General features: G+C 39.0%; 1 protein-coding gene across 6 annotated transcripts in view; it reads right to left on the bottom strand.

Annotated features, from left to right (window-relative positions):
• Window positions 1-22107, bottom strand: part of ZMYND8 (zinc finger MYND-type containing 8) — a 48409-nt gene extending 26302 nt beyond the window's left edge. For 2 of the 6 annotated variants that reach the window (XR_010081203.1, XM_063404568.1), the window contains exons 1-3: window positions 21691-22069; window positions 11752-11822; window positions 2344-2492 (exon numbers count right to left, since the gene is read on the bottom strand). Coding sequence is in view for 5 of the 6 variants with exons in the window: in XM_063404568.1 (XP_063260638.1) it covers window positions 2344-2492; window positions 11752-11822; window positions 21691-21704 (234 nt within the window). In the remaining variant the exon portion in view is untranslated. Of the gene's footprint in view, window positions 1-2343; window positions 2493-11751; window positions 11823-21690 lie in introns of all 6 variants that reach the window. The other 4 variants (XM_063404569.1, XM_063404566.1, XM_063404570.1 and 1 more) reach the window with 3 other exon arrangements.
• Between the last annotated feature and the right edge of the window lie 5344 nt (window positions 22108-27451).

The raw sequence follows: 27451 nt of genomic DNA, 5'->3' as shown, positions 1-27451 counted from the left end.
CATCTATCACTTTACTTTGCCTAAGCCAACTTTAAGAAACAAAACAAAAAAGGGTTTAGAGACTCAAGAGAGTCTAAAAGAACAAAACTAAAAGGCTGAAAGTGAATGATTCAACTGCATCAAGGGACCTTTTCACTTGTCCTAGTCAGAGTAATGTTTTAAGAGTTAAAATTTTAACAGTTATTAAAGTTCAAACTCAACTAGGCAGTTGCTTGTTTTATAGTCTTTTTATTGAATGTAGAATGACAAAGAAAACTGAAGAAAACAAACGACAGTATTGTAGTGCTGTTTTGGAGAGAAAAAGATCACTATTCATATTCAGTTTCAATTAATATTGAAACTAGTAGTAAAACAAGCTGACAACTTCAATTACATTATAACTGAACAATTAAGTGTCAGAAGTTCCTGATTTTTCACCTTATTTACATTCTACAATTCCTCAATTCTCTGCTTGATTTTCAGCACTTTAAATACTTGATGGCACCATTCTGAAGATCTGTTCCTGCACCCACAACATGTAATACAAAGCTTTGTGCAACTATAACTTTAGTAATTATATCTTGAAATGTTCAAGTACTCTAAAGCACTTTGTAACGTAGAATATTAAGTTAGAGGTTTCCAGGGAAGTTGTCATACCTCAAAACAGATTTATCAGTCAATCAGAACCACAGCTATCAGCTACATCATGCTCAAACTCACCCTGAGAGCAAAACTAGAACCTGTATGCTCAGCAGTAAAAGAATCTTTAAAAACAACTCCCACTACCACAGAGAGCAGAGTTTGAACCTATTTAGACACAACAATCTTCAGGCATGCCCACTTAAAATTCGACATGCAAGACAACATGAAATGAAAAGCAACTTGTAAAAGCTAAATGGAACTAAACAAATTATATTTTCTTGCTAACTTGTAGTAAATACAGTAAAATAAGCAAGTCTGATAGGTTTTCTTCATTAGATACACAACTTTATTCTATCCTGTACATTTCAGGTCTGAGATACCTGGAAAACAGAAAAGTATTTACCAAGGGGAATTTATCAGGTTCAACAACTGCAACTGCATTTTCACATGTATTTTTAAATGCAGGAAGAAAAAGTGGTCATTTATACCCAAGGATTCAATTCCACTGTCTGCAAAATTATCTCTGCACTGCACAGTTACAAGCTCAGACTTCAGGGGGGCAATATCTGTCCAGAAAATATCCAAAATGTAAAGGAATAAACCCAGGCCTCAGCAAATGCCAAACTGACCCCAGTGCACCTCCACATGATACAGTTACACCTTCTGATTATCCTGAAATAAAATACAATTTACACTGATCTTTAAGGCCTAGTTTATTCACAGCTTTTGTTCCAGGACAACTTGCAGTGAGCAGGAATTTCATTTTCTTTCTTCACCAGTGCAAATGTACCAGGATAATGTGGATACTCTTATGCCAGGAGAAAGTGCTTTGAACTTAATCCTGTGTTTGTATGACACTGGCAAAAAAACCCGTGACACAAAAAAGCACTTTGAAAAATACACAGGCTTGTCATTAGTACATCAGGTGTGAAGTAATTTCAATAAGGCTGAAGACTGTTTTCATGTAATCTACTCCAGGATGATACAGATGCTTTACAACATTTGCTGTTCAATACAATTCATGTAGTTCTTTCATGTGCATCATACAATGAATCAGAAATTGTCAAAGTCTTGTGGAGTCAAGTTCTTAGAAGGACAAATGCTATCAATTCAGCATTCAGAAGATAGTAAAAATAAGGTTACAAGCATAAAGAGTGACAAGTCAGTGTGACCCTTTGATTTCACTGGTTTGGTAGGAGTGTACACTGCCTGGAAATTATAAGGAAGGGGAGGAAATATACAGAATACCGTGTTGGAGCTGACTAATGGGCAGTAGGAAAGGACTGAAAGCAGATGAGGAATTTCACTGACATTATAAGACCTTTCTCAATCTAGGTTATCACACTACTGAACATTTCCTGCTAATGGTTTTAATCAAAAAACAGCTATTGTTGGTTTTGTTATTGTTATTATTCATTATTGTAATTATTCATAGTAATTCTGTTCCAAAATGCATTTATTGGTTATACATCTTATTACTTCTATGAAATCACTAAGCAGGACACAGGTGATCTTTTTCAATAGATGTAAAACAATAATCAAAGAGCATTCAAACTGAAATTATAATACCACCTCCTATCCCCACTGCATTCAAAAATTAACATCCAATCGTCAAGAGTACAAACATGGAGCTTCCTTAAAGAAGACTGAGCTCCTGATCAGCTATCTCTCCATCCTCTACTGTTTCATATTCCAGTGTAATAAAACCATGACTTCTCTTACCTGCTCTTTATTATTACTGTTCAATAGACCAGGCTTCTTTTTCTTTTTTATAGGACTTGTTGATGCATCTTGAGGTGAGTGGCCATTGGAGGAATGTGGAGGGCTGGGAAATTTCCGTTTTTGTGCTATGCGTTCAGCAGAGCCAGGATCTGGAACAGATACAAACAGCATGGGTAAAGACTGCAAATCCATGAAAAATGTTCCAACAATGTCATGGTTTGTCATTCACACTCTTCAAAGATTTTTATTTCATCTCTTTAAAATAACAGCATTTGGAACTTCATTCTCTCAGAACAAAATTTCAGCAATCCCTAATGAATATGAAATGCTCGGCTCAATTAAAAAGAACTTACATATCTTTTTCAAAAGAAACAAGTACACAATCAGCTGTAAAGGACACTCACAGAACAGTGATGATTCTGACAAAAAACAAGTGAAATTTTATCAGAGTTGGATCAACAAATTTAATTTTTCCTTAAGCTTTTAATGCATGCAACAAAACAAAATTATACAGAGAACCACAGGGATCAGAATTCAACAATATCACAAGATACCACTGAACCATCCCCCTAATATTCACCTGCACAGAAAAAAAAACCTCCAGTGGTTTTGGCTACTTTCTACCCAAACCTATGGAAAATACAGTGCTATAGGATGACTTCTGATTGGCAAAAGCTTGGTTAACATGTGTCAAGATAACATTTAGGGTAACTGAAAATAAATATGAACAACACATGAAAATATAGATGGAAGGACATATAACTGCAAGAGAGAAAACAAATGTAGGAGTGTTTGCCCATCTTGTGTTTTACTACTCTAGAATAGCTACACCAGGCTAACAACATCTGGAATTTCAATAATTTCAACAATTCTAGAAGTGTCTGCCACTAGTTCTGTAGGCACAGCAGTGCTGCCTAGCAGACATATTAGTGTCAGCTCTCTGAGAAACTCCTCTGTTGACATAAGTTACAAAATGCTGGCAAAATGTAGTAAAGCTGGTTTAAATAAACAAACAAAAACTTGTCATGTTTTGAGCTTGGCACTAAGACCTGTGACTTTTTTCCCTTAGCACACACCCCTCCCCTTTTACATGTATTGACAGCAATTTAGCACCAGTTATCTGCTGACATGCCTTGGCTGAAATCAATCAATACCATGTGTCTGAAACCATTATTGTAACTTGCTGCGTTTGGATGCAAGAAAATCTGCCTCCTGCTCCATTTAGCCCCAAATTTGGATTGATTTGACAATACAAAGAGCTGCTATGTCACCTATGTGTGTGAAAAATACAATGTCAGCTTCCTCCCCTCCTTAAGCAGCTATGACAATGAAAATGCCAACACAGTAAGAGTCTGCTGACAGGAGACTCCGAGGTTTTGTCAGTTTAGCTGATTATGCACAGAAGGTGGCAGAAGAACTCCTTGGGTTGGGATATGCTTCATATATCCCACGAGAGCTGTGCTAATCCAGCTATGCTGGAAGAAACTGCAGCATCAGTGTCAGCTAAACCAAATCCCACCACTAAATCCAAATGATCAAACCTAAAACCAAACAAGATCTGAATGCTATTTTTTTATGAAAGTAGAATGGAGCTTATTCAGCGTGGGAACTGTTTGCATTCAGAGTGATCCACAAAAAACAGCATCATACTATAACTTTTTTCATCTTTTCATCATCACACTAAAGTCTTTGTTTCTTTATTATAATTTGCAAACAATACCCTCAAAGGGGTCTCTAAGCCCAAGTTTCTCACCAGCAAATAAAGCCATCCCCATACCTCCCTAAAGAGCCTGAGGCTTTTGTTTCCAAATTGTATCTACGCAGGCACACCTTAAACCAGGAGGGGAAATGGACAGCAGTGTCTTCTGCCCTTTGGCTTTATTTCTTATTTCCAGGCACAAGACTGCCACCAGTGGAGCACACCAGTTTCCTTTCAGCTCTTCAGCCCCAGACTGTGAGGCTCACTGAGAAGCTGTGACACTGCACATTGTGTCTCATCTCTGAGTATGAAAATCAGCTGTAAAGTCCCTGCCCCCATAATGTGATGCTTTTCACTTTTAAATGTTGTTTCTTTCCTAAACTAACTGATTCAGGGTCAGGAAAAGTGTTAAACTGCTATTAGCTAAACCAGAACTGAATGACTATTCAGTCACAGCCAAATCCAGGCTATAATTCAGCAAAAAAAGGTGCTGATTCAATACCAATCTTATGAAATGGTCACACAAACATGTATGTTTGGTTAAGTAATTTCAAAAACTACTTAAATGATGTCATTTTCTTCCTTGGTTCAAAAAGCCTGAGTATACTGGGGATTTTCAAATCAACTGGTGGTGACTCATAGACAAAGTACAAAAACTGACCTGAAATACACTTCCCATTTTTTTTCAGCTGGCAAGTTATTCAAACACACAGAGGGGTTTTCTTGAGGCAATGTAACTAGAAAAATTAAGGAACAGACAGAAAAACAGCAATGCACAAGCATATTTTTTCAGATCTATTTGTACTAGTGGAATAGGCCACTGTCTTTAACTACCACACTATTTTGCCAATTTACCAGTCTGTGAGGGACCTGATAATATGAAGAATCTTTTAATCCAGTTCAAGTAACAAAAGAATGGTGGCATCTTCTTAAATTGTTTGAGCTATAGTTTCCAATTCTAATTATGATTAAAAATTGCATTTTGTGTGAATTTCTTTCAGTGGGAATACCCTGTTTAGCACAAACTGCTGCTTCTCCCTCCCTGGCTCTCCCAGCTGTGTGAGCAGAGTTCCTGTAGCTGAGTTGTAAGCCACACCAAGAAATGATCCCTGTTAAAACAACCTGTCAGGAGGAAAGATATTTTTTAATTTTGAATCATTTCCCCAGTGTAGGATTACTCGAGAAAAGTGAAACAGATCTGGGGGGGAAGAAAAAAAGAGACCAAATTTAAGCTGTGCAATAACTTGGTGACTAGAACAGTTGCTTAAGGGGTGAACTGAAGTTTCTGCTCCAAAGGAAACAAGCAGAATTTCTGTGATCTCTTCTATGATATGCAAATAATTTTCAAAAGTGTTTAATGAGCAAGAATGGAAGGATCTTCCTCACCTTAGGAAGGATGTCACCATGCCAGCTGGTCACCACTTGGCATGTGACCTGCAATGTCCCTGCTCCTACTGAGCTCCCGTCACACACTGAGCTCGTCAACCCGAACTAAACTTCTCATTGATAAGTCAATTGTACTAAAAATATTAATTTTGCCAAGCAACCTTAGTCTACTTATTTCTTGACTTTTTTGTGAGATTTTGCTTTCTTAGCACAATTTTAAAACATGCTTTGAGTTCAAGTGAAAAAACAGACACCTGAAATAACTTTTTAAAAGTTCCCTGGTTTTACATCACCAGGTTAGTATTAATTGGTCTGTGATGCTGTCAAGGTTGACAATAAGCACCACTGAGTGCTCCTGCAAATCATTCATTGGGGAGCAACAAGCTAACCTGAGCTTCACCTGAAGCTTAAATCTTTGTTTCTCTATGCCATCATGTGACTAAAGGATTAGTAACTACTGCTCCCAGGGGACAGACTAAAGTATACTTAAACCCTAAAGCAATTTCATTTCACACTTTATGACTGTTTTGTAAGTCCAATTTTATGTGATGGCAATGCACTTTGTAAGCAGATAACTATAGTAATGACTTACTATAGTTTAGCTTAAAAAAATATAAAAACAAACAAAAGTGTATTATTTATATCAGAGATCTTATCTTGCTGCAGCATATGGAACACAGACCACAACCAAGTATTTTTATACTCTGTGTACTGCAAAGTGCTGCACTGTAAACACTCCATAGCAGTGATTCCTGACAACTGAGAAGTCTTGCTTTTCTCAATAGAAGCAGGTGCCAACTCAGAAAACCTGTAAAAGTAGGATGTTGTTTCCCTTGCTTTTCCTGTGATATTTAAATGTAATTCTTCTTGAAAATAAGCAACGTCAACATGCCTTACTGTAAGAAAACAGCATAAACTGCTCAGTACCAAAGACTGACAGTGATACCCCCCTATGCTCTTCACTCCATACCCCTTTTTATTACTTGCTTAATTAAAAAAGTTAAATGCAATCAAAGCAATTTGATGGATTTAAGAAATAGCTATAAGAAGGCAGTGTGAGACAAGGTAGAAGAAAAGAAAGGTGACTGAAGGTTGCATTACCCTGCAGAAATGTGTATCCATGCCTTTAGAAGCAACAAGAAAAAAACTCATCTAGACTTCACCTAGACTGTCAATGCCTCTCTTTAATGCTTCTCAAAATCTCTGAATGTCTGTAGTTTAAATGGCATTGAGTGTAATCAATGAAGAAATCTGACAGAAAATGTAGCAATACTAACTTGTCCCATTTGATAGAACAGGTTTCAATTAATAATTTAGATGAATTCCAGAACTGTGAAGCCTTTCAGTTAAATTTATTATCCTGAATGGTTGTTAAAAGATTTCTGATTTTTCAAATCCATTACCTGTAATACTTTAGCAAAGGTAAATTTCTTAAAAACTTAATAAAATCATGCATAAATCTGTTAGAACTTACACTCAGCTTTGAGGAATTTCAATTTTCTGCCAGAATTTTGAAATATGATGCAGTGGCAACCAACCACTAAAGCTCTGTTTACATTCCAGAAACTTCAACTGATGTAATTAACCCAACCCAGTTGCTTAATGTAATAAATAACAGAGGTCAGCTGTGGTTGTGTAAATTCTGATTAACTCCTGCCATGTTACAGTTTTACACAAGTACAAAAGGACGCTGCTAGTTGTTTCTGCACTGTAGGACTTTGGGAGATAAAGAAAAAGAAACACTTCCCAACAAGTGGCAAGGTAAGAGCTGAAAGGCAAGGATAAGCTGGAGCCTGGCTGTCCCAAGGTCCTCCTAAGCTGAGCCTGCTGATAGCAAGGGCTCTGCACTAGAGACAAAAGCCCAGGGCTAAACTTCTGTTCCCTGCAGGAGGCTCAGCTTCACATTGGAGCAAGAATTTCATCTCTCTGTGATTAAATAATTGGTGTCACTACAAAGAAAGCTGATAGAGATGTACTACTATGAAACTGTTACAAAATGTATCATGCACTCTGGGAATTCCATTTAATTAGTCATTTTTGTATTTATATTCATTGTATCTGAACATTTTACCACTGAAAGGAGCTAAGACCAAAGTCTTTAACACAAACCTGAAAAAAACCCCAAACCTGTCAATGTCAGAATTCTCCCCATTAAGCAGAAGGGCCTCAGTATGTGATTTTATGCCAAGCTAAGACCATCTGATGATCAGCTGTCCCTGCCGAGGCAAGGCTACCCCAAGAAATGTCCAACATCTGCTCAATTCCCCAGTAAACTGCTTCAGTGAGAAAAGCAGGTAGAAAACAACCTCTCCACCTAAGAGCCAGCAGAGATGCAAAGGCAATGTAAGAGATCTGTGACTGATGATGGCAAGAAGAGAGTTAAAGAGCTCGTTTTGACTGGCACTAACAGGCAATGGTTCCAGTACCAGCTGAAAATCTACATGGAATCCACATGAAAATCTACATGGAAGTCCATCTGCCACCACAGCCTGCTACTGTTGGCAGCTTGTAAGTTAAACTAGCTGAAATTATTTTAAAAAAATAAATCTTCCAGGTTAATAGGAAGAAAACACCCAGTGGAGAGTTCATTCTGTCCAAAGAGAACAAGTACAAGCAAAGACAGAATTTGATCTGAAACCACAACCTGGAAATGCTTAGACATTTACCCAGAGACCTTGCAAGCCCCATCTTGAAATATTTAATAAACAAGACTACAAAGCAGTCCATAAGACTGGAACAGAAATATAACAAGATGTTTCTGCTGGACATGTTAATGCATCATATGCAAAGGACAAAATATAATCATGTAATCCATGGCCTCTCTCCTTCACTGAAAAGCAATCCTGTGTTCACTCCACTTTCTGGTTTTGAACTCCTTGCATTCTCTTTAAGCTGTCACTTCCCATTTCCAGTTCTCAGATGCTTTACGCTTTCTTGTTCTCATCAAGAGAGCAGTGTATTTTAAAACCTTGTCTTTAATAAGGCTGCACATACAAGTTTATAAGCAGATCTAAATTATAACTGCTAGAGTAATTCTACCCCTCTTTCCCACCTTTCCACATATCTGTCCCCACAATTTTTTGGGGACAGGCACTTGTGTGTAACAGTAGTAATCAGTTCATGATTCAGGCATAATCTGGTACTACAAAAAATTATCAATTTTCTGCTAGATCAGCTGTTTGACACATCTGACTGTACAACAGCAGAACCATTACAGCCAGCAAAGGAGAAGGGTAGAGAAATGCAGCTGAACATGTAGGACTCCATAGCCCTGACCCCAGCTACAGGCTCACCTAATCTATCACAATATAAAGGAAGAAGTGTCAGTGATGGCTTTCAGCTCTGTTTCATTCCAGCCTAGTCCTGTCTAAGCGCTTGCTAACAAAGCTCCACACTTCCTGCATCCAACTGGTGTATTCCTGCCTTCTCTCTTACACCAGTTCTGGCAGCCCACCAAGCTGTTTCAGCACACTGAGCTAGTAGAAAACTGTTCATGTTTTATGGTTCAGTTAGTTTCCTGCCAGCTAGGGTATGGAAAGAAGTGGATAAAACTGTTGCATTGAGCCGTTTGACCAGCTTGGGCTGCTTTGAAACCACCATGTTTCCTAGACCAATTCAAAGGCTGTGTTCAGACCTCTGCTCCAGATTAAACAATGCATGGTTTAATTTAGCTTAAACTGAACTGCAACTGAATTATAGCAATTAAACTGCTTATACCAAAACAAGAATATTCATGAAGAGGTCTGCATCAGGCTAATTGGTATTAAAGCAATTAAATTTATTTCCCTACAACTTTCTTTTGACAGCCTCACGTGAGCTGTACAAACCACAGCTGGGCAAGCAGGTTACAGACTTGCAGCACATCCTCTGCTCTAGGTCAGGTCTGAAGTTACACAGTGCCACAGACTGATCTCCTGCACAGGCTTCTCACACATCAAAAAACCCAAACAAAGCACAAAGAGCTCTGTGCTCCCCACCAGGTTTGCCTAGATAGGGTCACCTTCCTCATCTATATCCTTTCCAAACCACACAAAACAAAACTCTGCACAAGCTAATTGCTACAAGTGGAGATACTGCTGCGACTATCTCACCAGGTGAGAACTTTGCAGCACTTTTTCTGCCTTGCACAGAGCAGAGTAACAGTTTTGAAATTCTGGTTTGTGACTTCTCTCCTGCAGCAATACTGCACTGAATTATCAGAGCAGCTTGTTTCAATCCAAGTAACAGGAGTCCAGAAACATTAATTACACCAGGCCTGTAATGTGGCAAGTTCTTGGAGATGACATTTATGATTCTTTTATTTTCTGTGACAAATTATATTGTCAACTATTACAAAGTTCTATCACTAATTTACAGATTAGGTTGGGTATACAACAAAGAGAAATGGTTTACAGGTAAGTCTAAAGAGTTCTTTATATCCCCACATTCTTCACTGGAAAAAATATAAGCCTGTAAGGGCTTGGGGTGGGTGGTTGTTATTCTTGTCCTTGGAGTGGAGCTGGCAGGGGTTTTATCCAACATACATGTTAAATTTAACAAACCAACTAAAGGAAATCAGTATCTAGTTAAATAAATACCAATTCCCTTATTATTAAAGTGATTCAACACTTGCTAAGTTTTATCCCTACTATGGTGATGCAGAAATGCCATTTACATCACTCGCACTGCTATTTAAAGTACAAGGAGAACATCTATGCATGGACCAGTGGTTTCTACACCATGACAGTTTGGTCAACCTGTTTTTATTTAATAACCATCATATTAAATCAGCTCACTGTCCTAAGAAACTTCATCTTAACCCTATCAAACAAAAAGCAAAAAGTTTCCTGTGGGCTTAATTCACTGAGACAACATATCCTGAGGTCAGGGCAGCACTAGAACTACCATGAGGAAATGGAAACTTTTTGTATGGCCCATACACCTATTTGGGGCTGATTAAAGCATCAAAACTAAAATTTAAATATCCACATAAGTAGATACCAGATTTTTAAGTGTCTTTTAGACATTAATTACGTCAGAGTGACATAAGTAATGGTTTAGCTCAGTTAAGGCATGCAGAACTCTTATTAGTATTAGAAAGTGGGCCAGTGTTTCTAAGGAGAAATAAAGATGAGATTTCATGGGCAGCTAGATGTATCTAATAACCCCCACTGTCTGTTATACCAAGTTCTTATGTTATCAAACTCTTTCACAAACAAACTGGTCACTACAACAGCAGAAAAAAGTTTCAGCTTTAAGTTGGTTAGAAAGTACAAGTGGCTGGGATGTGACATGCACCACAAAGGAAGTAAGTGGTGGAGTGCAGAGCTGGGAGCTTACCCCAGTCAGTGGCAATCATTAAAGCAACAAAAACATTTACTTTCTGCTGGCTAAGAAAACTGAAATACAAAGAGAAGTAAATATTGGAAGTAGTCCAGTGGTGGAGACTGACAAGATTAGAAGGAGAGAAGGGAAAAAAAGACAGGGAGAAGGGACAAAAGGAGCAAGTGTGTCTCTTCTGAGGTGTCAGATCATGAGTACTACCTCACCTAACCATAGCATGAGAACTGAAACAAGAAATTTCCTGTCTGTTAGTACAAATAAGACCTGAATCCAATTTTATAACCATGTTATCCAGCCAAGCTTCCTCATTAAAAAACGCGCAGATGACCTGTGCCATGCCTCCAAGACAAACCCACCTGCACATTCAGAGTTAACCAGATTTGTGAGCCTTGCTGTAGGAATGTGAAGAGAAACTGGGCATGTGCCAGAACTTTCAAAGGATGGTAGTAACTATTGCTGCTGTTTTAGAGAAATGGCTTTCAGGTAAACTCAGCTGCAAAGTCACTTGCAAGTGCAAAAGGAGATGGACAGGCATGAATGTCCATGAAACACATACTGCTCAGGGGACTAATTTCTGTGGAAACAGAAATACTACTGTGATTCTTTATTCTTAGGAAAAAAAGAGAATTCATTGCAGTGGGAAATACTACCTCAATAGTTTTGCTGCTACTACTACTTGCTCCTGTCTTGCCAGTCTAGAAGTACTACTTTAAAGGAAGCCATGATAAAGTGATACAAAAGGTTGCTGTTTTTTGGTAATTTAACCTTAGTTATTCATAAACCAGAAACAATACTGAAATATTTGTGTGTGTAGATTTGATATATAATGAAAACCAAGGAAAAACTGAAACACTTCCTAACATACAGTAGTCATTGCAAAAAATGCAGTGAATCTTGAATCTCCACTCAAAAGCAGCCTCATGGTAGATGACACAGCTTCACTATCCTGTTTTAGAAATAATTGTGTTGTGGAACCTAATTGAAACATTCCTCTTACTCACCTTTGGATCGAGTGGAGATGTCCATCCCCTCCACCACCTCCTGCTCTGCCTTTATTTCCTCTTCAGCCAAGCTGCAGGATTCAAAAAGGTGAATTAGAATGCTTTAAGGACTGCATTAATTGCATGACTAACTTCTATCCACTAAGTTAAACCCAACATTGTCAAACACAACTGCATTAAAATTTCTGATGGAATGAAAGGTTTGCTGCTAGCCAGAGCACATATTGATCAAACCACAGCGAGAAACAACCCAGGTACACACATAAGCTGCAAGGTACCAAGCACAAAAGTTACATTTTTGTACCAAGGACAGTCTTGTAACATGTATTGAAGATTATGGCAATGTATGTATGAACTCTTTGCATGTAATACGCAAACAGAAATTCTGTCCCTTGCAGCTTCTAACCTCAGATAAACCGTGAGGACAGATGCCTGCCAACACTTAAATGCTCATCAGCATTCATGAACAGATTAGCTGAAGTAACAGACTTAGCAAAACAGAACAACTTGCAAAATTAGAAGGTAAAATGCAATTTTAAAAGCCATTAAATAAATAATCTTAAGGATTCTGGAACTAGACTGTACACTAACAGAAAACTGAATATTTATGATTTATTGACAATACAATTGCACTAATTATTGACCATAAAAAGTAAACAGTATAGAGTTGTTACCATTCAATCTTACAGTCAGTTTTAATCTGCTCCAGGCAGGATTAAATTATTACAAAGTACATCTGACTTTCTGATATTCTATTTGTGATATTCTGTAGTGATGCCATTCAAGAAAAGAATTCAATCAACTTGGCTTGTTAAGTCACTTTGGGGAAAGAAGATGGAAGGAAGAAGAAAAATGAACAAGATTGATCACAGAGTTACAGAGCAGTTTTGGAGATGTGACTGTCCTAGATGAAAGGTAAAACACATTATGTTGAAGCAAACCCAAATTCAAAATGATGGACAAATGGAGTTCTGGAGCTTCAGGCAGTATTGCAATGTCCACCAGAGCACAACAGTCATGAGGAATGTAGATCCTCTCCTCTACAGTGATAATTTAAGACTCAGTCTGTTAATGGAAGTCATTGCTGATACCAGTTTGCACTGATATGGCAGATTATGAATTTCTGCTGCTATAGAGCAGGCTGAGGTTCCATTCAGTCACCCCAGCTCCAGGGACAGGGCCAAGAGGGCAGCTGGAAACCTTTGCTTTAGCCACTATGAATAAATCTGCCTGAGACATCTCATCAGAGCTCGGAAACAACAGTGAGGACTTGGTTACATTTATACCAGAAAAACTCTTCAGCCTGACAAACAGTTTATATTAGCAGGAGTTTGTTAAGGGTATAAGTTAAAAGAGAATCCTAAACAAAGTAAAGCTTAAGAGCAGAAAGGATTTTTTAGTTTGGTATTTGACCAAACTACTTTTAATCAACTATGAACTATTGGGTTGCAATTCCTTTCAGGAAGTTCTAAACAGTACAGTTATCTCAGCAGAAATTTTACACACAAATTAACCAAGCTCAATGTATGGATAACCCAAAGCCAAAAAGTTCAATGAATGCCAGAAATCATTATTCTTTTTCATTTGGATATAGATATACAACTAATTTACAAAATAAGCTCTTTAAAGTCACAAAACACTGAAGGGAAGTTCTATGCTACCAGCAACTACCTTCCAGCTCATGCACTGTTCTGATCACTTCAGGAGCAAGGCAAGACCAGAATTATGGTGAATGTGTAGCACAGCTGACTGTAACACAATGCTTCTCAGATTTACTTTGCATGGGCAGATTAAATGCACAACACAGTCAACCATACTACAATGCTCACACATTTACTATGCATGGGCAGATCAATTATCCTGCACATTTGTTACACCCTTTCCCAGGGGCCTCAGCAAAGAGGAGCTGGCAGTGGCCTACAGACACCAAAACATTCATGCACCACTTGTCCTTGCCTGTTCCTCTCCTAAGCAAAGGGAAGGGACGGGCTCATGGGATGGGTTCATTGTTCTCTTCCAATGCTGCACTGGAGTTTTTTTCTTCCCCTTCCTTTTTATAAAATCCTATTTCAATATTGTCAAACTGTAAGAAACCCCATACTTTTAAAACAACATGTATATGTAATAAATAATCCATACAGGTAAATATGTATTCATACCCAGTAATTCTGTAAGACTGGAGTAATCTGGCAGTGCACATTACCTGCTTCTAAAATACAGGTCCAGTTCCAGACACAGACTAGGACACACAAGGCTTTACAAGACTCAAGTTGAACACCTATGCTCATTTTACATAGGCTGCTACTAAAAAGAATGGTTTCCCCAATCCTTAACATCTTGTTCCAGAAATCATGTCCATTTTATCCAAATCAGTTCTGGAATCTAACTCACTGCTCAGCTGTACATGCAGAAAATGGGAGAGAACCACACAGGAAAAAAGAGCACCACCTTTCAGCAGCTCACATTTAAGTTACATTAAAGCAATCATAATATTCCAGACTCATCCAAATCTATCAGGTCATTTTGTTTAAAACACAACCTCAGGTGAAGATACAGTAGTTGGTACAAATCAGTATTACAATCCAGAGAGTTGTGCATGAATCCTGGCTGAGAAATGGGAGTGATGGATCAATATGGCAACACCACAGAAGGAACTGTTCCTACTTCCCTGAGCAAAGCACCAGGAGATGTTTCAGGCTGACTGAGGATGTTCTGTGCCCCTGGGCCCAAACCCAGCACTGCAGGGGCTCACAGGGCAGGACTCCTACCCATCAGTTACACCATAGCAGGGGCTGTCAGCTCAGAACATGTCCCACCAGCTTAATTTAGGAAACCCAGTCCCTTTCCTCCAACATCCTTTGAGGTGTTCTTGCAATAGAGCTATAAACAAGAAAAAGGCTCTTAAGAAACACTCGGTGAACAAAGTATCTTGCAAAATCTTGATACAAAGAATCCTAGAATGATACAATGGCCTGCCTTGGACAGGACCTTAACGATGATATAGCTCCAAACCACTGCCATGGACAGGGATGCAAACATCACGTAAAGGATGCCTGGAAACAGCATCCCAAAGATTATAAGTATAAATGAGCAGTCAAAACTGCATTCTCCACTTGACACCAAGGTTCTCCACTCTCCTCAGCAATGGAGGAGCGCATTCCCTTTACACACATGTGCACAGTGTGCATCACTCACACAAAATCCAGCAATTACCTACTCCATTATGAAACCTGAGCCTCATAGGAACAGAAGCATCTCCACATTCTCTGCAATTAATTAATCTTTTAAGGGCACAAACATTTAAGTATATAAGAAAACCACAGAGACTGTTCTGAAAAAAAAAATCCCAATGTTGTTGTTAAATCAAAGTGTGTTAGACATAGCTATAAAATATACTGAACATTCACAGCTCTTCAAAAGCATCTCCTATTGTTTTATTTGCTGTAATGTATAATGACTTCCATAACATGACATTGTTTGAATACTGGCAGTGATGACTGTAGTGGTCATCCTTGAGACTCAAGTTTATAAATACATATCAGCAATTCATTGCAAGTTTAAAGTAACTTTTCTAAAGCTTTTCACCTCTGCACCCTCCACCAATACAAGGAAAATTCTGAAAATGCTTTATAAAGCACAAACTTCCAAATGCAGATATTAGCAAAAGATTTCCAATTAAATAATTCAAGAAAAACAGGTTCTTAATCAGTCACCTTACTATTACACACAACAAAATAAAAGGAAAATTAAGACCAGCAGCAAAATAACTAAAAACAAGTACCTCGTTCCATGGAAACAATTATTGTATTCTAGAGAGTTTTATTTTGAGATTTCATTTTTGCAGGGCTCAGAGCAGCAATTTCAGCCAGCATGTGTTACTGTCATGCATGTATGAATGGGATGCTCTGAGGCTGCAGATCAGAAATTATACTGAAATATACTCAATTAAGTACCTAAATGGATACAACAAATAGCTTATGTAATTCTGAAAGCTACTCTTATTTCCTCATTAAGATGAATGAGCACAGAGGAATAGGTTTTAAAAACACAACTGAAATTTAAGCTTTGCCAGTTTCCCTGTCAAATGACCAGAAAACCAATTAATCATTTAAAGCTTCCCTACTCATATTGACAAAACTTGCAACAACAACAACATAAGTTTGTTTTCTAAAATGTTAAGCTAATTTGTTTCATACAAACTAGTTTAGCATGTCTGAATGAGGGTAGAAGGGGTGGAGATAATTCCTTTGGGGAGAGTTGGGCACAGAAAGAAAAAAAAATAAGGATTGCAAACATACAAAATTTATTGATACTTAGGTAAAATAGAAAAATAACTTAGCTGCCTAAATTTTAAATATGTTCTCTACCAAACTGAAGAGAGGGTGGGTTTTTTTTTTAATATAAAATTCAGGTTTTCAAATTTCACATCCCTGAATTATATACTGACTTTTCTGTTCAGGAGAATCATTCCTTTGCTAATAGTAGTACTTACCTGAGAAAATGCACATATACAAGAATATATAAAGCTGCTTTAATCCATAGAAACTACGCAGAGCAATTAAAAGTTGCAGATGAACTGCTGCACCTTGACATTTAACCAAGAAAAACTGACAGATATGGAAAACCACTCGAAACAGCTAATGCCCACATACACAATCTAGATCTACATTAGGGAATAACACATGAATTTCAGATCAAGAACTACATATTTCTGGAATTCATTTTTCCTTTCAACTAGCAGAAAACAAAACAAAACAAAATTATTAAATACTATAAGCACTAAAACTGAATTTCATCTTTAAGACAATTCCTGCCTCTCATGCATCACATTTGTGAGCAGCAATTCTAAATAATGATTCCAAAAAACCTGCATTCAACAAAAACTTAAAACCAAAAACCACTATTTGCATGCCATTGCTGAATAAATAGCAGCTTTGTATGAGCACTCACCTATAACAGTCTCTTACTCATCGGTAGCTATGCTATTTATGCAGGGCTCTTAAAATGGCGTCTGCCAGCACTGCACTGCCTCACTCCTGCTCTGGAGCTAAAATGGTAGCACTTTGTTCAATACCAGCAGCTCCTGTTTACACAGCAGGGCAAGATTCAAAGCCAGCATCTAAATATCAGAAATGGTAAAGAAAGGACCAAAGGACACCTGACATCCGAGTGTTTAACTAAAAAGGCACAAGATAGGGAGATTTGTGAAGTCACAGGTTACTAAGGAAATCACTCAATTTTAGCTTCACCCTCCAGTGTGAGCACCTCATATTTTACATTTCCTTTCGCAGAATTCCCTGCAAAATGCTCCATATGTATTAAGCAAATATCACTTTGTACTAAGCAATTAACATCCACAAAAGGCTTGTTCAGATATCTATGTACAGCAATGTTTAAGCTGGTTACCTGTGATAACAAGCAACGTAACTATTTTTCATTTAAATAACGTTTTGGTTCTTTTTAAAATCTTACTCTTATTCAGTGTCCATTCAAAATAGCTGCACAAAAGAGAAAAATCAGGGGAGGGAGGGGGATCCTTGATGTTATACAGTCATCTTTAAGTCTACAAACTATACAGCTGAGGCCCAAGCAAGGCAGGCAAATAGCTACAGATTTCAGATGCTAAAAATATAATTTGAGAACAATCATGCTTAAAAGTAAAGGTTTATATCAACTGAATTAAGAATGTTAACATCCTGTTACAGTATGGTTTTAATGTTAGTGTGAAACACAGATGCTCTGACAACAGGCAATAAAGGGTTAATATGACAATGACAGACAACTACCAAATTCCTGAAACTCAATTTCTATGTAACTGTGGCTAAATTAGTCTTTAACCATTAATACAAGACATGTTTATTAACAAATGTATTTAAATTACTTTCTAAATACAATTTAAAGGGCCAAGCTTGATGGCCTACTGTGATGGTTTCCAGCCTGCAGACCCCTCAAAGCCAGTGTACTGCCACAAAGGGGTTTGCAGACAATAACCAAGTAAATCAAACCTAGTCTAACAGGCTTAAAGTCACTCTAATAGGATTCATGTGCCCATGGGAAAAATACTGTGGGTCCACAAATAACAACATTTGAAAATTGCTGTCTACTCCATTTCACATGGGCAAAGGTTTTGTTCAACTTTCAAGATATTTAGGAAATTCAAATTAATAATCTGGATTTCAGACAGAGGAGAGCTTTTACTGAGATTTATCTCCCTTTAACCAATTATGCTGGAGTAGTACCACCACTATGGAAAACTGACCACCAGCTATCACTTTCCAGCTCCTGGATCCACAGGGCCAGTAGCTGAAAAGTGATACAATACAATATACTGGAAAATTAGGCAGAAAAAGAGAAACAAAACAACAAAACCAGAAACAAAACAAAACAACAACAGAAACCTCAAGCAAAAGTGATACCACAAAATGGAAGACAACTCAGGAAGATGAGCTAGTTGAAGTTTGTGGACATGATATGAAGGGCTAAATTTGTAATGTAATCTATATATTTCTGCTTTTTGAGCACAAAGTTCCTTTTATTGCATGCTCCCTTAGTAGCAACGTAGGTTTTCTGCTACATTTCAATACTCCCACCTACTGTGAGGGGGGGTGACTGTTACATTTGGAGTGGTTTATACTCTGCATTTTTTTCATTCTCAATATGTTAAGTAGTGTCATTTGTTTAAAGAAATTACTCAGCTTTTCCCTAGCACTATTTAGCTTCCAAGTAAAACAGTTTGCCTGCAAAGAATGAAAAAGGCATGTAGCTTTTAAAAAGCTACTGTTTTCACCATGATTTATAATCCAGATCACTCCTTTGTTCCCCCCCCTTCTTTGTCCAGTTAATTACAAAAGTAACTAGATGTTGGCACTAAATAATAATAGCTAATCATATTCATCCTGGGCAATTCAAATTACTCTCTAGTAGCCAGAAAACTTAGAGTGCAATTATACGATTAACTGCTAGTTATAATCAGAATAATGGCCATTTGCTCCAAGCTGAATAAACCTCAGCTGCATTGCTTCATACATGTCCTGTCTAATTGTGATTGTAACAAGATCCAGGCCAGTAAAATCTTGGGGAGAAAGCATACGTGCTTTTTCCCTGCATCTGTCACTTAAACAAAACCCCACATTCCATCTGTCCTGAACAGAAAAAAACAGCAGAGTGCTGCTTATTATGCAACCTAGGGAAGTGAGTGACAACACTGTACCTTGACAAAGCACCAAAACACATATATATATATACATGAAATCCTTCAGCTTGGCTGAATTAGCTTTACTTAGATGGAACAAAGATGGCAGAAATTTCCAGAAGGCCTTTCTCAGCCTTGCCACTGCAATTGTCAATCTTTAACCTGCCTGCTGCGGCAATTGGCTCCGGCGCTGGCGGAGCAGCGCCATTGGGCCGAGCCGAGGCACAACGCTGCTGTCTCTACCTTGCCTCAGACATCTTGCTGCAATGCAGACATTTGTTTTTTGTGAACTATGAAAGAATTATACCCGAGTGATTGAAAATAGTGAACTCTTAACAGACTCACGATGCTCTGTTTCATTACACGCACGAGGGCAGCTCACACAAATGCGCTTCACTGTCAGCAGCGTGTCTGGAGGTGCAGATTTGAAACAGATCCTGGTTTAACAAAACCTGTGGGAGCCATTTTAATACAAGCTTTCTGATTGCAGATCACTTACCCCTGCTTCTTCATATTAAACAAATATTATGTTGTTCACTCTTAAAGGCTGAAAGTAAACTGCTAACATGTATAAACTACTACTAGGAAAATTGTGTCCAAACGTAATTTCTGTTTTTTAACAACTGAAGAACAAAAACCAGAATAACTTCTTAGCTGTGTCAGCACTTCCGTGTATGCTGAAAAAATGCATTAAAATTGCATACAGAAATACTATCACATGAAATTCAGTGGTACCCCAGCAGTATTTCATGTTTCAAATTGAACTAGACATTCTTATAATCTAATCCTAGGGGATTGGGGGGGGGGGGGGGGAGCATGGAGTGGGGGGGGGAGAGGAAAGCTTTTAACCAAAGTGAGACATTCAAAGTAAGATATTCACACTGGTAAACAAGTAAGCAGAGGTAAATTGCTATGTTAAAGGAAGTTACCAAATACATGGCAAGGGTCTATGAAAGTTTGCATGCACTGTGCTGAGGCACAGTCATTTGCAAAGCCAGACTAGCTTTCAGTTCTTTCCTAAAATAATGAATGTGTATGGACTGTTAAAACAAGTGCAAAAATTACATTAAAAGCACAAAAGAGCATCCTTCCTCTGCTTTTGTAACAGCCCTGGTGATCACTGAAAAACAGCTTGCTCAAAGAAGCATGCAGGCGCTACAATTAAAATCTTTATAAAGAGCACAAAATGTTTCTAAATTAGTTATAAACCAAGCAAGTTTGTCTGAGGTTACACTTTGTATAGTATCAGAAACATATGCTCATTAAGTGTTATTTACTTTACTTCATAAGGTCACTTCATTGCTGAGCACTAGCACTTTCATCACACCCGAAAAGCCCAAGGAACAGTGAAAACGCGCTTTACCCTGCAAACATGGTAATTAGTGATCTATGAACAAACAGCAAGGAGAATATTTTTCGCTGGCCTAAGGTAAACAGGAAGTAAAAGCTTCAAAATTTGGAGACAAATGATCAGAAAAACAGTGCATTCAAATGGAGCAGTTTACATGTACAAGTCCCTTAAAATGGACGCTAAGCAAATCTGATCTTTTATATGACTAACCACTAACATCACTTAATCTACTGCACTAACTGACCCCATAAAAATAAAATCTTGGGAAAACTATTAAAAATGTTCAGAGAGTAGCATGCTGCTTACTTACCAACTGTTCAAGCACCCATCTCATTTTTCCAGTTAAGAAGATACAACAGGCTGGCAGATTTGGGAATTGATCAAAAAGGAATTTCTTGAAATAATTACGTAGCATTAAACCAAAAGTCAAAAAAAAAACAAAAGGGAAAAAAACCCCAAGAACGAATAACATGTACTACTGTCATGAACCACACATGATTTTATATCTTCTGGACTCCACAACACAGAACTGTGGCTGATACAATGTAAAACAAAAAGGCACAGATAAAAGTTACATTAGTTTATTTGAACTATGCAAAACAAGAAAGCTAACAGTTCAAAAACATTTTCCATAAAGCATCAGATTTGTAAACAGATGCACTGCTGCGTTTTACTGAGCAGCACTCCATTTCCAAAATCTGCAGCATAAAAACTCCCTTTTAAAGGAACAAAATATTAACCATACATTGTCCCTCAGAAAGAGAAAAGCGTTGTATTAATTACTCCTGCAAGAAAAAAGGTTCAATAATCATTTTAAGTTAAGATAAGCTGCATAAAAAACATGATGCAACAGCACACCACCACCTAGGCCCAATATCTACAATCTGCCATTAGCACTTTTTGCTGATGCCTAGGTTTTTAAAAATCCCATATTTTCTCAGAGATAACTTATCTTAGCTGTTCCATTCACTGTTTAGAAAGGTAAACTTGCCTGTTCCTCTGTCTGCCATTATCCCTGCTTGACTCCCTGTAGGGCAGTTAAATGCATCTGCTCCCTAGCTTCCATTTTCTCTCCAGCAGGCATGTGACACAACAGACAATAGTGCTGGCAAACTGCTCAGAGACAGAAACCTCCTTTGGAATACCAGGATCTTGATAAACTCTAAAAACACCATCCTCCTGTGAAGAAGAAGGCATGCCAAGGCTTTGCCAGACTGTAAAATAAAGCTGTGGCTAATGGCTACTAACCATGTGACCCAAGAAAGCAAATTTAAACAGTTCCAACTTAATATAAGTGCTGTGGTGTGAGTTTTGCACGAGAAATCACAGAGAATCACACTCTCAACCCACAACTCATAGGTCTTAGAGAAAAAGCAATGTAAAAAGCAAGGCTTACCTCTGTGGATGCATTGTTAACACAGTGTTATGTCAATACTTATAAAACATGGAGGACAGGCTCTCAGTACTCGGGCAGGGAGGGCTTGGCACTTGGGCTTGATGATCTGTCTTCCCCATGAAAGCCGCCCCCGGATTGGCTGCCCCGGCAAATCCGCATGTAAAGCGCCAGGGGATTGGCTGAGACACTTCCTGAGCGATTATCTTTGTGCGGCTCCGGGAGCAGGAGCCATCCCGGGCTCGGAGCAGGCCGGCGCGCTAGGCCCCGCCGCGCTCCCGCCGCCCGGCCCGCCGCTGCCCCGGCCGCCGCCGCGCTCCGCCCGCCTCGGGGAAGCGCCCGCACACCGCCGGCGCCGGCAAATGTGCCCCAGCCTGCCGTTTGGTGAAGGCAGCTGGGTGTTGTAAAGCCGAAGGAGGCAGAGTTCGCCCAGGTCGAGAGGGCTGTTCTTTTGTTTGCACGGAAAGGGAAATTCGCGTTGCTGGTGCTCTGCTGGCCCAGAAGGCGAGGCCGCAGGCAGAGAGCAAAGCTTGCCGAAGGTTCTTGTGCACAGGAGGGACTGAAATGAATAACTCAGAATTCAGAGAAGGGTTCTCCTGCTCCAGAATTCAAATATATGAACATGCAGCAGAGCAGCCATGTACCCACAATGTGATTACTTTAGATACCACAATATGCTGAGTCTTAGCAGCACAGAGGAGCCTCAAACATGAACACTCATGTCTCCTTTTCCCGAAAAAGTACTCCAGACTAGAAACTGCTTTATCACAGAGCATTGCTACCACTCGCTGCAGGCCCTCCCTGCGTTTAAAATGCTGCAGAGCCAAACTAAAAATATCCGTGTCACCCCAGCCCTTGAGCTCTCGAGTCCCCCCCGGCCCCCACCTCTCGGGCTGTTACACAGAGCTGACTTCCTTAGGAGCGGCTGCAACCGCGCCTTCCTGTCCGTTAACCCTCTGCGACTTGGGGCTCTCTGAGATGCAGCACAGGCCCTGGAAACGCTGATTTCTCTACGTGGCAAGCTGTCAGTCTGCCCTCACAAAAGAAAAGTAAAATAAAAAGTCATGGAGGTTTTCAGATGTTTTTGTTTTACCTTTTTGTCTCCTGCTAAAATGCTGCAAATGAAACGAAATGAGAAAGCGGCGTGTAAGCAACCGGTTTGATCTTGGGCCAGTTCCCAAGCTTTTGATTAAAAAACGTGATTCCGTTCTTTTCCCCTAATGCAGTGAAAGTGGGAGGATTTATCATTATGCCAGAAGGAAATCTTAACTCCAGATGAAGATCTTAAAGGTTAAATTTTTAGAATGCCTCCAACAAGCCTTTATATTACTGTTCAAAATTTTGCATCTGTGTTATATAGCTCTGTATTATCATTCTGTAGCCATGAAGATTGCAATGGAAATTGCAGATGAAGGGGTGATTCTGAAGCATATTGAATAACAAATAATTATTCATTAAACAAAAGAAAAAAAAACCACAAGGGAAGGTGTAGAGGGAGACGCTTAACATTGAAACAATAATTATTAAATAATGAGATAGAATAACCAAAGAAAAATAAACATTCTTCCAGTAGAACATGCAGGATCTCAGATTGTGCAAAACCGACTATAAAAAGCCCTCTTCCATAAATCTATGACAATTGCAAACAGAATATGCACCTCACGTTTAGTCGAGTGCTAATAATCCCAGAAACAATCACCACAAAAAACCCTAGCGCCCTCCCTTACCTCCATACAGCACCTCTCACGATTTAACTACTTTACCACACAAACCTCTCTGCCTGAGAGCAACGTGACTCATAACTGTGCCACTCAGTAAAATTAGTCATCGTGCTCTGCATTGTCCCATACTGCATTCAGATTCTTCCTTTAGATATCATTGTCACAGGGAGCTGCCACAGCAGTGCTTACACTTCTGTGTCCCTGCATTTCGGGCTGCAACAGAGGATTAACAGCCCAGAGTATAAATTATCATCTCATAAGGAATTCTGAAGTCCCTGCTGGAAGCATTTTCTCTTTTTAGATTTGGCAATGTTTTTCAGGGCAGGGAGCAGGAAGGCTCATGGAGACACTGACCTTTTGTTCTGTTTTAGGAATGGAGCAGAAACTGGGGAGAGTGCTGCTGTAAAGGGAGTCATACAGCCCACCACAGCAGCAGGAACACACTGGAAATTCATGACATTCAGTGAATACTTGCATCAGTTTCAACAGTTCAAACCATTCAAGATAGATTTCTTTTTAATGGAACACCTAAAGGCCTATGTTGCTCAGAGCTATCACCCCTGACACACAAACATCCAAATTTTGATTCCTCTAAGAGGTAAATGTGACGATTGTCAGTCATTAACATTTATGCTCATTGTGTGACTGCTCTGCTCTAATATTATTCTCTTAAAAAAAAAAAAAAAAGTCCTAATCCCTGTGAAGAACAGCATGAGAACAAAACTAAATACACAGAATTTGTCAATGCTTTGTGCTAACCCAGACCCGACTGGGGGAATGTTGTAATGCTGATGGTGCCTGGGAACGCTGCCAAGCTGCCACACTTGGGCCTATCAGACAGAATGAGCACGCAGTGGAGACAGAGGCAGCAGCAGCCTTAGGAAAGGCCTAAGGCCCTTCTCCTCTCGATTCAAGGAAGCAGTGGCCCAAATGCAAAAGAAAAATTTATAAACCTACAGCCATTAGCAGGAACAAAACTGTAGAAAACACATCAGACACGTATAGCATGTATATTCAGCCACTCAGCTACTCTGCTCAAAGACAAAAGAATTCTGTCAGGAATCAAAGGGGAAGCTTGAAATCTATTTCTCTTTATTCCCTTGTCCACATGCTTATTTTGCAGCAGGATGTACAAGCCTGGTATAACACACAGATACATCTGGAAAATACAGATTTTTGTCTTAAGTCACCATGATTGCATGTCGTCCTGCTGCAGTTTAACCGTTTCTTTTACATGGGAGTAGTGGGGGGTTTTTTTGGTGTTGTTTTTTTTTGGAGGTTTTTTTTGGGGGGAGGGGTGTTTGTTTGTTGTTTTTTCGGTGTGTTTTTTTTGGTTTTTTGTTTTTTTGAGGGAGGAGGGAAAGAAAGGTAAAGAAAACAAAACAAACACAAAAAGAGCATGAGAGAGGAAGCTAAAAGCTTTGTTCAAGCAGAAAAGAGGGCAGAGATCAGATTAGCTTGTATTTGTCCTTTCCAATTCTTTGGATATATTAAGGGAAAACAGGGCTAGGGTGCAAGGGGGAAAAAGGCTAAACAGAGAAACCAAAGGAAAGATGGAAAGCAAATTCAGTCAAAAGGGAATTAAAAGACAATAATGTTAAAAGTACAACCCATTATACAGGTCTTTGCAAAGAACTCTGCCCACTGTGCAGCATCTCCAGAAAGTGCACACACCAGGCATCACAGAGGTATAGGGGACTATACTACATAATATATACCAGAGCCTCCAAATTAAACAAACACCAGTAAGGAAAATATCTGCGTGTATGACAGAAGCAGGGGTTGATATTTGCCCCTCCCTACAGTGGGTGAATCATCACTGACAGAGATGGAACATTAAGTGATGGACAAAAGATGGAGCATTTTGAACAGATACACAAAAGGGGAAGTGTCATATTTTTCAAGTATAATAAATAAATAGATAAAAACAGGGGAGAGAAAATGCATTAAGAGTGTGTAGCTCAATCCAGGATTTCCAAGTCATTGGCTGATAACCCTGATTTCTAGAGTAAGAACATAAAACATTGTCATTCAGTGTCTTGGAAAAAGAAAAGTCTCTTCAAATTTTCCCCCTTTATCCTGAGTCTGACAAAGTACCAGTAACTGCTTGAAAACCAGTAGACTGCTGTCCAGTACAGAATCCAACAATAAATGTCTATAAAAACAGTTCAATTCTTAAAAGTAGATGGATTTGAAAATTAGTGACCTGTCAAAGAAGGTTGGTAATTTTGTAAATTATTAGAAACTGCAGGAGAAGGTATCTGTACAGAGCAGGCCCCTGGTTTGCCTGTGAGCTTAAAAGGCTTTGCGTGCATTTGTCCTTCTTAAGAGCAGCTCTCAGTACTTTGGGTTGACATGTTCTGGATTAAAATGGTCACTCATTGTGTGCAGATGAAGACCTGGTTCAGTTTTAACACACACAAAATCTCTGGTACATTATGAAAGTGTCTCTTGACAGCCATTTTTAGTGTGCTGTGCAATTGCTTCCTGTACATTTCTTTCCAAAGGAAATCTCCATTCATGTTCAATCATCTGCCAAAAATACCTGGAGAAAAAAAAAGTAATCTTTGAGCCCTTTAACAGCTGTAGCTTTTTAAAAGAGGTTCTACAGCCTAGGTTATCTTAAGGCATAAGCCCATTTCGTTGCCTTCACCCCCACTTTGAACCAGTCTCTCCACAATTAAACATCTGGGCTGTTGGATATTCTGTATAAAATGGAATTTTCATTATTATGTATTTAAATTTTATATCCAATATTAAAGGCCTAACAGATAGGATTGCTTTCATATTTGATATGCAGACAAATACTTTTCCAGCTACCCAGAAAGCAGCTGTGAGCCACATGCAGGCATGGTGCACGTCAGGCCTGAAGCACACCCACCATGCAGGGGAACAAGTGGATTTATCAGCCCTGCTCTGTGATGAGTCCAGCTCTGCACAGGCAAGCTCTGTGGCCATGGAAATGGAAATACCCTGCATGAGGCCCAAGTACAGAATGTTGAAAGAAGTTTGTACTTCAGCAAGTGATTCTAATGGCCAAGTGTGAGACATCTTGTATATAGCACTTACTCTGGCATAGGGTACTTCTAAAGGAAACAAAAGGAAGTCACTGCTATTAGGGAGGAATTAATCAGCACTAAATAATGCTAAACTTCAATCCTATTACCGTGATTTCTTTCTTGATTTTTTCATATTCAGGAATCAGTTGGTTAGCAATAATCAGATGACATGACTTCTTTCATGTTTTGGTTTCTTATTACTGTTGGTTTAGTTTGGGTTTTTTTAGTTAAATCTGATCATATCCCAGAAGCTAAAACTCATACCAAAGATGTCAGGTGACAGAATTGCAAAGGTAAAGTTATTACATTATTTTTTTCCTGCACAACCCACTGCAGATTCAGACTATATCACTTTCCCTTTTAACCTCCTTCATGTTCCTCCACACACTAAATTCACAGTTTGGCTTTAGCTTCAAGGCTCTGCATATTCACACTTTTCTCCTTTCTATATGCTGATCCAATTGCTATTTCATCTCAGTTTTGTGGTTTACCTCTCACCAGCAAAAAGTCCTTTCTTTTTCCACCACAAGTTTCTTTTCCTTTTCAGTCAGACTTACTGGCTTAAGCATCTCTCCTTTCCTTCCAGCCACAGCATTCAGCTGCACTTTTAGCAGAACTGTCTGTACTGTGACACCTAGAACAGTGAATCAAAGATTGATTGTGTTGACTTCGGCCAGAAAAGGCTCCAGTTCCCACCAGTTCACAACATTGCTGCAGTAACTGCTGCCATGGCAGGACTGGGAGCAGGCATGAGCAGCTCCAGGTCATTGAAACAGTCACTACCACCAGGAGAAGCTTCTGTGAAACTATGCCATCAAGCACTACCTCCATCTTTTCATCACATTTATGGTATTAACTGGGTTTTGTTTGTGTCTTAATGACACTGTAGATCTGACTTTTTGTCTCTTCAAGAATGAAAAAAGCCTTTGAAATAGAATCATGTCCCTGTAAAGAAGTAACACGTTTTCCAGCTGTGGCTTTGCC

The sequence above is a fragment of the Prinia subflava genome, chromosome 8 (genome assembly GCF_021018805.1).
Source record: "Prinia subflava isolate CZ2003 ecotype Zambia chromosome 8, Cam_Psub_1.2, whole genome shotgun sequence".
Classification (NCBI taxonomy): Eukaryota; Metazoa; Chordata; class Aves; order Passeriformes; family Cisticolidae; genus Prinia; species Prinia subflava.
The sequence above is the reverse complement of the archived record's forward strand: the minus strand, read 5'-3'. Positions and strand labels throughout refer to the sequence as shown.